We start from the raw sequence: 13,712 nt of genomic DNA on the forward strand, positions 1-13,712 counted from the left end.
ATGGGTAAAGCGAGTGAGAGATACATAGTGATATAAAAATTAAGACATAAAAAAATAAAACTTTATTTACATATATTACATGTTTCACTTACCTTCTTAAATCTCTATAAAGAAGTCCAAAATGACCTTTTTCTTCACGTGTCATTAGTATGGGATGTATCCACATTTTTTTTCTTCTTTCTGCCTAAAAAAAAACAAAAAAAAAACACCTGTAAAAAAAAAAAATTTTTTTTATGTTTTAAAAAAAAAAAAAAATATTAATAAATTACCTGTTGGCGACGACGACGTAGAAGACTGATCACAGTAACCAATAATAACTGGTAGTATGGCCTGTGTAGCCCCATTGTCATAGAATAGCCTGACATCGCAAAATAGGAGAATATACCCTCTGAGGTTAGAAAATGGAGAATCAGTGTCAGAGGAAGTGACATCATATCTTTTTTTTTTTTTTTTTTTAACCTTGCTTTATTGATTTTGGCAGTACAAACTGCAATGATCACCCTGCGGAAATTCCGCAGCAAATCCGCATCAAAAACCGCATCAAAACCGCATAAAAACGCAAAAAACCGCATGCGGATTTTGATGCGGTTTTCCGGCGGTTTTTTACCGCGGGTGCGGTAATCTTTGAGAGCATGCGGAATTTTCTCAAAGATATTTCATTTCCCAGTGCGCACAGAGCCTTAAAGTGACCCGAACCTGAGCCCACCATGCAGCATTCACTGCCCCCGCCCTGAGCCCACCATGCAGCATTCACTGCCCCCCGCCCTGAGCCCACCATGCAGCATTCACTGCCCCCCGCCCTGAGCCCACCATGCAGCATTCACTGCCCCTGAGTGGCCCTGTTCCTCAGTGTCTCCTCCTGTCACTGCCCCGAGTGGCCCTGTTCCTCAGTGTCTCCTCCTGTCACTGCCCCGAGTGGCCCTGTTCCTCAGTGTCTCCTCCTGTCACTGCCCCCTGAGTGGCCCTGTTCCTCAGTGTCTCCTCCTGTCACTGCCCCCGAGTGCACTTGTTCCTTAGTATCTCCTCCTGTCACTGCCTTACCTCCGTCCTCTCCCTGTTTATCTGGACAGCGGTGCGGTGCAGGGACCTCAGCTGCTCTTTGGTTACACTCAGCTCCGCGGCAGCCATCTTGTCGGATGAGGCGACGTCCCTCTTCAGTTCCCTCAACTCTTGGTCCAGTCCGGAGAGTCTGTGCCGAGCGCGGGAATCCTGTACATCCCGCTACAAAACACAGCAACGTATCAGCACACGCCGAAGGGGGCGCTCCGCCGCACCGCACACATGCTGAAGGGGGTGCTCCACTGCACCGTACACATGCCGAAGAGGGCGCTCCTCGGCACACATACAAGACTGAGGAGGCGCGGGGGGGTATGGGCAGATTATTAAGGGTATTCAGAGTGCGGGGGGAGTATGGGCAGGATTTCAGAGTGCGGGGGGAGTATGGGCAGGATTTCAGAGTGCGGGGGGGGGGGGTATGGGCAGGATTTCAGAGTGTCGGGGGTATGGGCAGGATTTCAGAGTGTCGGGGGTATGGGCAGGATTTCAGAGTGTCGGGGGTATGGGCAGGATTTCAGAGTGTCGGGGGTATGGGCAGGATTTCAGAGTGTCGGGGGTATGGGCAGGATTTCAGAGTGTCGGGGGTATGGGCAGGATTTCAGAGTGTCGGGGGTGTGGGCAGGATTTCAGGGTAAGGTCCCAGATTTCGGGGTGAGGGAGTATGGGCAGGATTTCAGGGTGCGGGGGGGGGTGTATTGGCAGGATTTCGGGGTGCAGGAGGGTATGGGCAGCATTTCGGGGTTCACCAGCTGGCAGTGAATACCGCACCTCGGCCTCCAGCTGGTGCAGCTCGGCCAGCAGCCTCTCCCGCTCTTCCTCAGCCTTCAGCAGCTGCTGGTCAGCCAGGCCTTGTATCTCCTCCATGGTGCGGAGCTTCTGGTTCAGCCGTTGGACCTGGTTTTCCAGTTGTCGCTCCGCTGCCTCGTACTGTCGCTCCGCTGCCTTCCGCTGCCTCGTGCTGTCGCTCCGCTGCCTCGTGCTGTCGCTGCTCCATCTGGATCTATGGAGAAGAGATCTAAGTCTTCCTCCATTCCTGTGCACAATGCGTCTCACCAGTTTCCACATCTCTACATGACATACTGCTGGATACTGGTATTACGCACAGCTGAGGTTTTGTTACATTTGCATCCAGTCTCCCCTGTGACATAATGCACTGACACATTGTAACGTGTTAGACATTATTGCACAGCAGTTTGTGGCTGGCAGCAGAGCAGTGGTGAGAAGCTGCGTGCGGACTCCGTCTCTGTGCTCACCCTGGCGTCTGCCGCCTTGGTACACGCCTTCTTATAGTCCTCGGGGGCCTGGCGGGCATGCTCCTGGAGGGCAGAGACCTCCTTTTGCAGCCTCTGGTGCCGCTCCTCTGCCTCCTTCTTCTCCTCTTCTGATTTCCGCAGGATCTGACCGATCTGTCTCTGCAGCTCCAGAAGATTCTGCCCCAAGACATCAGATGGACCCGAACATCTGCCAAAAACCAAATGTAGAAATTACACGGGTCCCACGTGTGCCATACACATCCAGTGTCCATTGTAGCATCGGCCCCCCATGTGTAACATGAGGGCGCTGTTGTGTCTACACATATACGGCTCCTCCACGTCTGGAGGAAACATTGTAATGAAATGTCCAATAATCCAGGGCCTCTTCAGCCCGGGACAGGAGAGGCGAGGCGACGGCCGGTGCCCCCAGCCCGGGACAGGAGCGCGCGGCGGCAAATTTTTAGGCCACGCCCCCTAACCACACCCATTTCACAGTCACGCCCATATCCACTCCCCATCCACACCCATTCAGCATGGACACGCAGGCAGCCGGCGGGCCTCCAGCATGGACACGCAGGCAGCCGGCGGGCCTCCAGCATGGACACGCAGGCAGCCGGCGGGCCTCCAGCATGGACACGCAGGCAGCCGGCGGGCCTCCAGCATGGACACGCAGGCAGCCGGCGGGCCTCCAGCATGGACACGCAGGCAGCCGGCGGGCCTCCAGCATGGACACGCAGGCAGCCGGCGGGCCTCCAGCATGGACACGCAGGCAGCCGGCGGGCCTCCAGCATGGACACGCAGGCAGCCACAGTGAGGCGGCCGGTCGCCCGCACAGTGAGGCGGCCGGTCGCCTTCACAGACAGGCGGCGGGGGGCGCGGGCCGACCGCACAGAGAGGCGGTTGTCCGCCCGAACAGAGAGGCGGCCGGCCGCACGCACAGAGGAGTGGCCGGCCGCCCGCATAATGTGGCGGCCGGCCGCCCGCACAGACAGGCGGCCGGCCGCACGCACAGACAGGCGGCCGGCCGCACGCACAGACAGGCGGCCAGCCGCACGCACAGAGAAGCGGCCGGCCGCACGCACAGACAGGCGGCCAGCCGCACGCACAGAGAAGCGGCCGGCCGCACGCACAGACAGGCGGCCGGCCGCACGCACAGACAGGCGGCCGGCCGACCGCACAGAGAGGCTCCGGCCGGGGGTGGGGGGGGGAGGGAGGGAAATCAGCACTGGGGAGATTCAGTTTACATACCAGCAGCAGCACAGCGCTCCTCTCTGTTATGCCACGTCTACTAGGATGGTAGGAGGGAAAAGCAGTGAGGCGGGGAGAGAGTGGGTGGGCGGATCCCGGGAGATGGCCGTCCCGTCCATGGCAACGGGACAAACAATGTAAAGCGTGAAAGTCCCGCTGTATCCGGGACGGGTGGGAGGTATGTGTTCAGAATTTACACCTACTGTCAATTCTATAAGTAGGCACTGAATAATTACAGCCAAAGCTTTCAAACCTCAGGTTCTGAATGTTTTTGATTAGAACGGTACATACCTGCAAAACTTATGGCTAAGAATGTCTTTAGTGGAATTGTTTTTTTCAAGATGATAAATGTTCACACTTCTCTTGACAATATTACACTAAAATCTTGAGAAATAGAAGATCCAATGTATAATTGACCCAGTAACATGTCACAACATGAATTTTGTTGTCTATTTTAACTTGCAAGTTAAGCAGGAAAAAGCGCACTGCTACATATGCAAAGTTTCTAAAGCCTGACTACAATGTGAAAACAGTGTAAGATGAGCACATTGAAATGCCCGACATGAAAACATAATACATCTGGATATTATCATCTTCATTAACCCCTAGAGAGTTGGTGCTAACACAAATAGACTATTTGTTACATATGTATCATATCCACGTATATACAATTTTATCCAAGCTTTAAGGCTCCACTTGTGGTCTGCCTCTAAGGCTACTTTCACACATCCGGTTTGAGCACTGCGGCTCAATCCGGCTGTGAAACCTATGGAACGGATGCGGCGAAAACACCGCATCCTTTGCATAAGTTTTTACATGCGGCCCGTCCATTTTTTTCCGGTTGCGGCACGCTACTGAGCATGCGCAGTAGAAGAAACCGCATGCGGCGGCCGGATGCGGTTTTTTCCGCATCGCGCCGCATCCGGCATCCAGAGGCATGCATTGAAAATGCGCCGCAGCGGCCGGATGCGGCGCGATGCGGTTTTTTTTGCCGGAGCAAAAAACGTTGCAGGCAACGTTCCATCCGGCCGTGGCATCGGCTAAATCTGCCGCATGCGGCAAAAACCGGACCGAACGCAGGCCCATGCGGCACAATACAGCACTAATGTAAGTCTATGCAAAAAACCCCGCAACCGGCGGCAAAAAAAACGGTTGCGGTTTTTCTGCAGAGTGCCGTATTGTGCCGCAGAGCAAAAACCGGATGTGTGAAAGTAACCTAAGTAAAAAGAAGTTAAGACAGGCTTTTCCAAAAAACTGTCATGTGCAAATGCTCTCACAGTTAAAGTGGTCTCCTCATTTCCACATCGGCGGCGAGCTGAGTGAGAGGAAACCAAAGTACCCAGAGCAAACCCATACAATCACAGGGAGAACATGCAAATTCCTTGCAGATGTTGTCCTTGGGGGGATTTGAACCCAAGAATCACTGAGCCACCATGCCACCCAAATATCAGTACTTTTCACACCATTACTGCAGGAGCTCGGCAAAGCCAACAGCCGAGCTCCCGTAGTAACAGCCAGGGATGGCGTGTGGCCCTCTAGATGCTGCAATGGATAGTGATCATGGCATTTAGAAGCTTGTGGGAGAGGGCTCCTATTCTGACCTCCATTGGCCACTCCCGTGACTAAATCATGGGGAGCCAATGGTTGTCATGGCACCCAGAGGTCAAACAATTACCTCCTGGTATGTGGTATGATGGTCTGTTAGGCCAGAGAACAATTGTAGGCATTCTGTCTGTGTAATGATAGGTATCCAGAATTGCAATACATGTCTATTGCAGTACATGAAGATGCATACAGCTGCACACTAAAAAGCCAACAATGCATAAAGGAATTCTGGTATTTCATTACTGCTATAGGAATACATGAAAAAAAGAGATATTTGGTTTATGAATTGGCCAATGCATGTAAGCCCGGTCACCACGGCAAGGTATATCTCTGTAAACTAAATCCAAACGCTCCCTCCCTTCTGAGCCCCACAATGTGCCTAAACCACAGGTAGCATCCACATGTTTGGCTTTTCTATAGTAAGGAAAGCCCATTACATTTACAAGGTGCAGGTCTCTTGAAGCTGAAGCTGGACACAATATTCTGGGCACTACAAGATTTCCATTTTCACAACAGCAACATCCATTGCTGCTTTTTTCTGGAAAACACCCATGTGTTCCATGTTTCAAAATCTTCTCTACACCGGTAGATGAATTCCCAGAAGGGTGTAATTTCCAATTTGGGGTCACTTGAAGGTGGTTTCTGCTGTTTTGGCACTTAGGGTCTTTGTATATGGCGTCCAAAAACCATACTAGGAAACTCTGTGCTCCAAAAGTCAAATAGTGCTCCTTCCCTCCCAAGTCTCGCCATGTGGCCAAATGGTAGTGCACAGCCACATATGTGGTATACTCACTTTCACAAGAATTTGTGTAATAATTATACAGTCTCTTTCATCTATTTAACTTTGTGAAAATGTAAAATATGGGGCTAAAATTACATTTTAGTGGTAAAAATGTAATTATTTTTTCTTCACCGCTCAATGGTATAACATTTTGTGACACACCTGTGATGTCAAATTGAAAACGGCACCCATAAATAAATTAATTGAGGGGTCCAGTTTCTAAGATGGGGTTACGTGTGATTTCTGCTGTTCTGGCACCTCAGGGGCTCTGCTAATATGATATGGTACTCGCAAACCAATCCAGCCAAATCTGCACTCCGATATGGTGCGCCTTTCCTTCTATGCTGTGCACTGTGCCTGAAAAGTAGTTTCTGGTCACATATGGGATACTGCTGTAGTCAGGAGAAATCGTGTAACATATTTTATGGTACTTTTTCTCCTGTTACCCTTGAAAAATATTTTTTTTTTCCCTTCAGCATCAGTTTTGTTGAAAACAAAATGTAATATATCATTTATACTGCCCAATATCATAAAATTCAGTGAAACACCAATGGGTTCAAGATGCTCACCACCCCCCTAGAAAAAAATCTTAAGGGGTGTGGTTTCCAAAAATGTGTCACATTTGGGGGGTTTCTGCTGTTTTGAAACCTTGGCGGCTCTGCAAACGAGGCATGTGTTACGTCCCCACAGGAGTCCGCTCCAGCGACTTCTGCTTCGATCACCAGGCAATACCGTGTTCTTGTCATGGATAGGGCTGGTGATGGGAGAGGAGTCGATGCCAGCGGCGCTGGTGGGCACAGGCTCCGCTCATCCACTGGGCTGGGTTTCCTTGGGATCTGCAGTAGCACTGGCTGACTGTAAGTGGTGTGTGTCTTCCAGCAGAAGTTACCATCATTCAGCTACAACCAATGGGAAGACACCACACCCTTTGTATTTGCCATCCTGTCTGCTGACCACTGCCAGAGATAGTTCTGTATTTCTGGTTCCTGTCCTGCCCTGTTCTGTTTAGTAATTCTGGTGTTCTGACTTCTGCTTGTTTCCTGACTACCCTCCTGCATGCTGTTTATGCACCTTGCTGCCCGATCCAGATTTGACCTCTGCTTTGTTTTCTGATTACGTCCTTGCCTGCGTGATTCTGTCCCTGTTTTGCATTTCCCGGTTTGACCCTGCCTGACTACTACTATTGTGGCGCCCCTGACCTGGTCAGGCACCACTGAGTACTGCACCCATGCTGGGGACAGTACAATACAGGTAATCCAGAAGGCTGACTGGGGTGTGGAACACAGGCGCATAGTGACCAGGTCTCACACATGTACCCATGAGAGGACCCCTGGGGATCCCAGGAGGGGGCAAGCCTTCACCTTCACTGGAATAGTGGAGGGGGTAGAGCCTCCATCTCCTCTCAAGGGGTGTGGTGGAGAGTCTGGTTGCTAGGTGGCGTAGGCAAGAACAGGAGAGGAGGAGCAGTGAGCCAGTTCAGTGTAGAGTCCAGGGAGCTCAAGTGAGGAGCAGATCCCTGGAGCTGTGCAATCTGACAGCGTCCGCGCAGTGGCTATTGACGGGGGAGAACGGTCAACTAGGAGTGCTGCCTGAAAGCCAGCTTCAGCTAGGGAGTGCAACGGAGTGGGAAGTAAGGAGACTGCTAGAGAGCACCAGGCCCAACCGGGCGGCAGATCCCGAAGCAAGGATAGATCCACCTTTCCCTGCTAAACCTGCCGGTGTGGGGCTCTCAAAGCCCACACCACAACACCACAAAAGCCGCAGCCACGTAACCACAGTGAGGGCCCATAGGTCACAGGAGGCAAGCAGCTGGAGTGGCCTGGTCCGGGGAACAAGCATACGGCGAACGAAGGGGAGAGAGAGGCTGCAGCATCTTCCCTGGGTGACCCCCATAGGGACTAAAAGTCGGGGTCACCCCAAACCACCAAGGGCTAAGGAAAGCGAGTCAGTAGTCACCCTCATAAAGTCAGCCTGAAGGATACCTGGTTCCCACCTGGTTCATCCCAGCTACGCCCGGGCTACTCACCCTGCCATCAAATGTGAGTAAAGCCCTTGAAAGACATTCCTGCCTGTGTGGTTATTCTGCGACTTGTGGTACTACAAACCTACACAGGGCCCTGGGGCTTGCCTCACTCTCAGGAGGCTACTACATCCGACTGCACCCACCATCAGCCCCAGGCGTCCCCTAACCTGCAGTGGCGGTCCCCACTGACCGCAATACTGAGAGTGGCGTCACGATCAAACAAGAAGATTTCCTACCAGTGACGGAGATCCAGCAACGTGGAGTCCCTGAAGGTAATGCACCGACACTGACACTACACCTGTGGGGCTTCACATCTGGCGTCACGAACAGGATAAGGACTAGACCTGTTCAGACAGGTGACCATGTGCCTAGGCGGTCCGCTTGAAAAATTGGAAGCGCCGCCATATTGCCACCATGAAAAGCGCGCTGAAAAACAACAGCAGCCCGCGCTGGAAGAAGTTACCGCCCACGAAGAGGTGTGGCTACCCAGAGATCCCCTGCAGAGTTCTGACCTCGCTGATGAAGAAAGCGGAAGCGTCCAGAGACGGCGGAGCAGAAGAGAAGCCAGCAGCTTGCTAGAGAAAATGGAGTCCAGACGCGGATACCCAGAACCAGGCACTGGTGCCTGGTGGTGCCGGGAGCTTGCTGTTTTCTGCGACCAGCTGGAGGCCAGGATTGTGCGACAGCTCAGGGAAGAACGCACGGAGCTCCTGGAGATGGCTGCGGCGGTGCGGACCTATGAGGAGAGAGCCGCGCGGAGCCTGCCGGATCGAGCGGCGACGACGATTCAGACCCCGATGGGTGAGTCCGGTGTTGCCCCGGCTAGAACAAGAGCCCCGACCCTAGCTGCTACGACCGCGGTCCCAGAGGAGGCGCCCGGTGCGGCGACGCTGAGTGAGGCCGCAGCCACGCTAGGTGCGGCCCGCCAAGCCCAGGCCGCTGCAGCGATGCCCCGCCTGTCCCGCAGGGCTCCGACCACCACGGCAGTGCTCATCCGTGCTGCAGGTGTGACGCTGACCCAGGCTGCCACCCTGCTGAACCCGGTCCGCCAAGACCCCAACGCAGCAGCGACGCTCGTCCGCGCCGCAAGTGATATGCTGAACCAGGCCGCAGCCCCGCCGGGTGCGGCCCGCCAAGCTCCGATCACTGCAGCGATGCCCGGCTCAGCCTGCACGGACCCCATCGAGGCTGCGACGCCAAGTGAGACTGCGGCTGCAGTGTCCAGTCCGGCCTGCCAGGAACCGGCCGCGACAGAAACGCCAGACCAGGCCGCCGCCATGCCAGGCGCGGCCCGCCAAGACCAGGCCGCCGCCATGCCAGGCGCGGCCCGCCAAGACCAGGCCGCCGCCATACAGGGCGCGGCCCGCCAAGAGATTGCATCACTATTTTCCCCGGCCTGCAAGGCCAGAGCAGACATTGCTCCCCAGTCCACGGAGGTCCCTGATAGGAAGCCTATGCTGGGAGAGGACTCTACCTACTGGCAGCTGAGGGCTGACATGGAGGCCAAGTTTCCGAAGTGGTTGGTGGATCAGTACGTGCGCCCCCCGCGCACCCCCAAGGAGATTCAAGCAACCCCTGCAGCCGCGCCAGAGAGTCCACCGCCCGGACCAACTGAAGAAGGCCCATCCCCAGCACTGCCACCAAAGGAGTGCCAAGAAGAACTAAGGGGGAGAGGAGGCCAGGAAGCTGAGGGGCTGACTCCGACTCCAGTGCCACCAGCAGTGGACCCATACCCAGAGCCAGAGATGCTGCCCTATTCTCGCTGGGATGAGGAAGACTTGACACCGTCAGCAGATGAAGATCAGCCCAAAGACCTCACCTGGGAGCCTGCAGGCATGAACCCAGCCCGCAAGACACGGCGCAGCAGAGCAAAGTATCCTCCAACACCACAGTCTCCAGAGCAGAGAGAGGTCACAGCCAGAGACCTGGAGGAGAAAAGGTGCCTAAGAAGGTCTGAAGCCCAGGCCAGAGGACCCCTTTACAGAGGAGTAGTAGAGGACTTCAACTTGAAAAGCGGATACGGCTTTATTGTAGTAAGAGGAATAAAAGAGGGCATATTTGTGAATCGGAGAGATGTTCAAGCCCACCTGCCCAGAGGACATTCAGGCAGAAATTTGAAAATTGGAGACGCAGTACAGTTCACCTTGCATCAAGGAGAAAGGGGCTACTATGCCTTAGACGTAGCACCATGTCCCAAAGAAGAAAGAAAAGACAGAGATAAAGAAACAGATGCAGAAAAGGAAACAGATGAAGATCTAGAAAGAAAAGACAAAGAGCCTACAGATGAAACTACCTCAGAGGATGACAGAGAGCAAGAAAGTCACAGGTGCCGGTGCCCTACATGCCCACGCCCTGGTGAAATGGAGGAGTAAAGAGTAAAGTAAAGTAAAGAAAGAAGTTACTGTTTTGACCAGTTTTGTTTGCAACGTTTAAGAAATGCGCCCACAAAAACTATTGTGAGAAAACCATAAACCTTAAGGCTATGAACTTGCTATAGCCACAAACTCTCGCAGTGTAAATAGTTACACCAGTGGCACCACCACCAGGGCCAGCCTGTTTAGGGGCTTGGCTCGTCTGCAACCAGGGGGGCCCGTCCGTAGAAAAGGGCCTTGGCTCACCTGCGACCAGAGAGCACGCCTGTTTATGGGGCCTTGGCTCACCACCACAAAGAGGGTACCTGGTCAGCACCACCTGTGGAGGCCGCCTCTGCATCCTGCCAGAAGAGGCTGAAGGCGCGGATCCACCAGGCCAGGTATACCCTGAAACCACCAGCCCATGAAAGCCGCCTCTACATCCTGCCAGAAGTGGCTGAAGTCGCGGCCAACGGGAGAGGAAGATTGGAGGAAAGGTCTGGGGAAACGGATGGCCCAGACCTGGTTACCAACAGGACCGGTGACCTGCCTCCTGAAGAGGGTTTTGGGTGGGTTAACGGACTTGTGGGTGGAGGGTGGTGATGTCTGATACCTGGTGCTTTTAAATGTTTTACATGTTTTAATGTTTTATGCATTTTAAAATGTTGTCTTGCAGCCCGAGGACGTGCTGGTGATAACTAAGGGGGAATGTGGCGCCCCTGACCTGGTCAGGCACCACTGAGTACTGCACCCATGCTGGGGACAGTACAATACAGGTAATCCAGAAGGCTGACTGGGGTGTGGAACACAGGCGCATAGTGACCAGGTCTCACACATGTACCCATGAGAGGACCCCTGGGGATCCCAGGAGGGGGCAAGCCTTCACCTTCACTGGAATAGTGGAGGGGGTAGAGCCTCCATCTCCTCTCAAGGGGTGTGGTGGAGAGTCTGGTTGCTAGGTGGCGTAGGCAAGAACAGGAGAGGAGGAGCAGTGAGCCAGTTCAGTGTAGAGTCCAGGGAGCTCAAGTGAGGAGCAGATCCCTGGAGCTGTGCAATCTGACAGCGTCCGCGCAGTGGCTATTGACGGGGGAGAACGGTCAACTAGGAGTGCTGCCTGAAAGCCAGCTTCAGCTAGGGAGTGCAACGGAGTGGGAAGTAAGGAGACTGCTAGAGAGCACCAGGCCCAACCGGGCGGCAGATCCCGAAGCAAGGATAGATCCACCTTTCCCTGCTAAACCTGCCGGTGTGGGGCTCTCAAAGCCCACACCACAACACCACAAAAGCCGCAGCCACGTAACCACAGTGAGGGCCCATAGGTCACAGGAGGCAAGCAGCTGGAGTGGCCTGGTCCGGGGAACAAGCATACGGCGAACGAAGGGGAGAGAGAGGCTGCAGCATCTTCCCTGGGTGACCCCCATAGGGACTAAAAGTCGGGGTCACCCCAAACCACCAAGGGCTAAGGAAGGCGAGTCAGTAGTCACCCTCATAAAGTCAGCCTGAAGGATACCTGGTTCCCACCTGGTTCATCCCAGCTAAGCCCGGGCTACTCACCCTGCCATCAAATGTGAGTAAAGCCCTTGAAAGACATTCCTGCCTGTGTGGTTATTCTGCGACTTGTGGTACTACAAACCTACACAGGGCCCTGGGGCTTGCCTCACTCTCAGGAGGCTACTACATCCGACTGCACCCACCATCAGCCCCAGGCGTCCCCTAACCTGCAGTGGCGGTCCCCACTGACCGCAATACTGAGAGTGGCGTCACGATCAAACAAGAAGATTTCCTACCAGTGACGGAGATCCAGCAACGTGGAGTCCCTGAAGGTAATGCACCGACACTGACACTACACCTGTGGGGCTTCACACTATCATCGAACTGCAGCCTTCCACAGGTAGTGATGACCTTGGGCCCTATGTAATTCCAAATCCCTGTATAGGGGTTAAAGGGTTTCAGGGTTCTAGGGGTCCTGCTTGGTGAGTGGCTTCCCTCTAGCTTGTCCATTACAGCCTGTCTGAGTCTGTGGATCCAAGCAGGTGTTACAATATGGCATTCATAATCTATCCCAGGCAATATTGCACTCCAAAAATCAAATGTTGCTCTTTCCTTTCTGAGCCCTGCTGTGCATCCAAACAATAGTTTTCCACCACATATGGGATATCGACGTACTGTAGAGAAATTGCAGAACAAATTGTATGGTGTAATTTCTCCTGTTAATATTGTGAAAATGCAAACTTTGGAACAAAAATAAAATTTTTATTGGAAAAAAGTGATTTTTTATTTTCATGGCTTAACATAAAATTCTATGAAGCACTTGGGGGTTCAAGGTGCTCACCACACATCTATATTAATTTCATGAGGAGTCTAGTTTCCAAAATGGGGTCACTTGTGGGGGATTTACACTCTTTAGGCACATCAGGGGCTCTCCAAATGCAACATGGCATCCGCTAAGGATACATGCACACAATCAGGACTCGCTGTATCCTCGACTCAGCGGGTCCTGACCTGTGGGGCCACAAAACTCCTTCACAGGAGAACGCAGTAGACCGCAGCTGCTTGTACCCACAATCAGGGTTCGGTGCGCTGCGGTCTCTCGCTTGTGTTCTCCCTATGGAGGACACTTGTGCTTTCACAGCAAACAATTTACATGCTGCAGCTTAGAAAGTTGCACCGCAGGTCAGTGTTTACTGCGGGAAAAACAACAAGCACAGTGGGCATGAGCGTTCTAGAAAACCCATCCACTATGCTTGTACTTTACAGTGCAGCATTTCGGATGCAGCTGAAGCATGCTGTATCCAAAATGCTGTGAACACTGATCGTGTGCACTTACCCTGACGATTCCAGACAATTTTGCATTCCAAAAATCAAATGGTGCTCCTTCGTTTCTCTGCTGTGCACCCAAACAGTAGTTTTCCATCACATATTGGCATATGGGACGCCCTGGACTAGCCAGGTAGTTACAGACATAACATACACACCCCCACCCTAGGCAGTTACAACAGTCAGACAAAAAAACCCTTGATGCCTCCCTCCAGGGTCTGATGTCCACACCAGGTGGGGCGGAGCCAGGTGGTTGGCCCCACCCACCAAGGAGTTCACAGGCCTGCAGGCGGGAAAAGCAGTAGATCAGTTTAGAAGGTGAAAGTGAGAGGACACAAACTGCAAGTGTCTGGGTAGGAGCCCAGGCACTGACAGCAAGGTTGGCAGACGGTGGTGGCCATCTGCAGGAGTTAGCGGAACTCTGCAGAACCGTAGGACTGGGGTTGGGCGGTGGCCCACCGGTACCGAACCGGGGTAGCGGAGTGAAATTAAGCACACAGGCAGGGCCATCGGACCCCGACTAGGCTTGGAGCCGCCGACAACGGTCAAATCCGAGTGTGACCGGAACCCCAGGGGTTTCC

The 13,712-nt window shown here is 53.4% G+C and overlaps 1 protein-coding gene across 1 annotated transcript; it reads right to left on the minus strand.

The window, feature by feature from the left end:
• Positions 1–1,029: 1,029 nt before the first annotated feature.
• On the minus strand, positions 1,030–2,391 carry CNTRL (centriolin). Its single transcript, XM_075324930.1, has 3 exons — positions 2,310–2,391; positions 1,825–2,056; positions 1,030–1,221 (listed from the first exon to the last, which is right to left on the minus strand). Exons 1-3 carry the CDS (start codon positions 2,366–2,368, stop codon positions 1,030–1,032), a joined length of 483 nt encoding a protein of 160 aa, XP_075181045.1. The 5' UTR covers positions 2,369–2,391.
• Between the last annotated feature and the right edge of the window lie 11,321 nt (positions 2,392–13,712).

Source organism: Anomaloglossus baeobatrachus, chromosome 9, assembly GCF_048569485.1.
Source record: "Anomaloglossus baeobatrachus isolate aAnoBae1 chromosome 9, aAnoBae1.hap1, whole genome shotgun sequence".
In the NCBI taxonomy this organism is placed as follows: Eukaryota; Metazoa; Chordata; class Amphibia; order Anura; family Aromobatidae; genus Anomaloglossus; species Anomaloglossus baeobatrachus.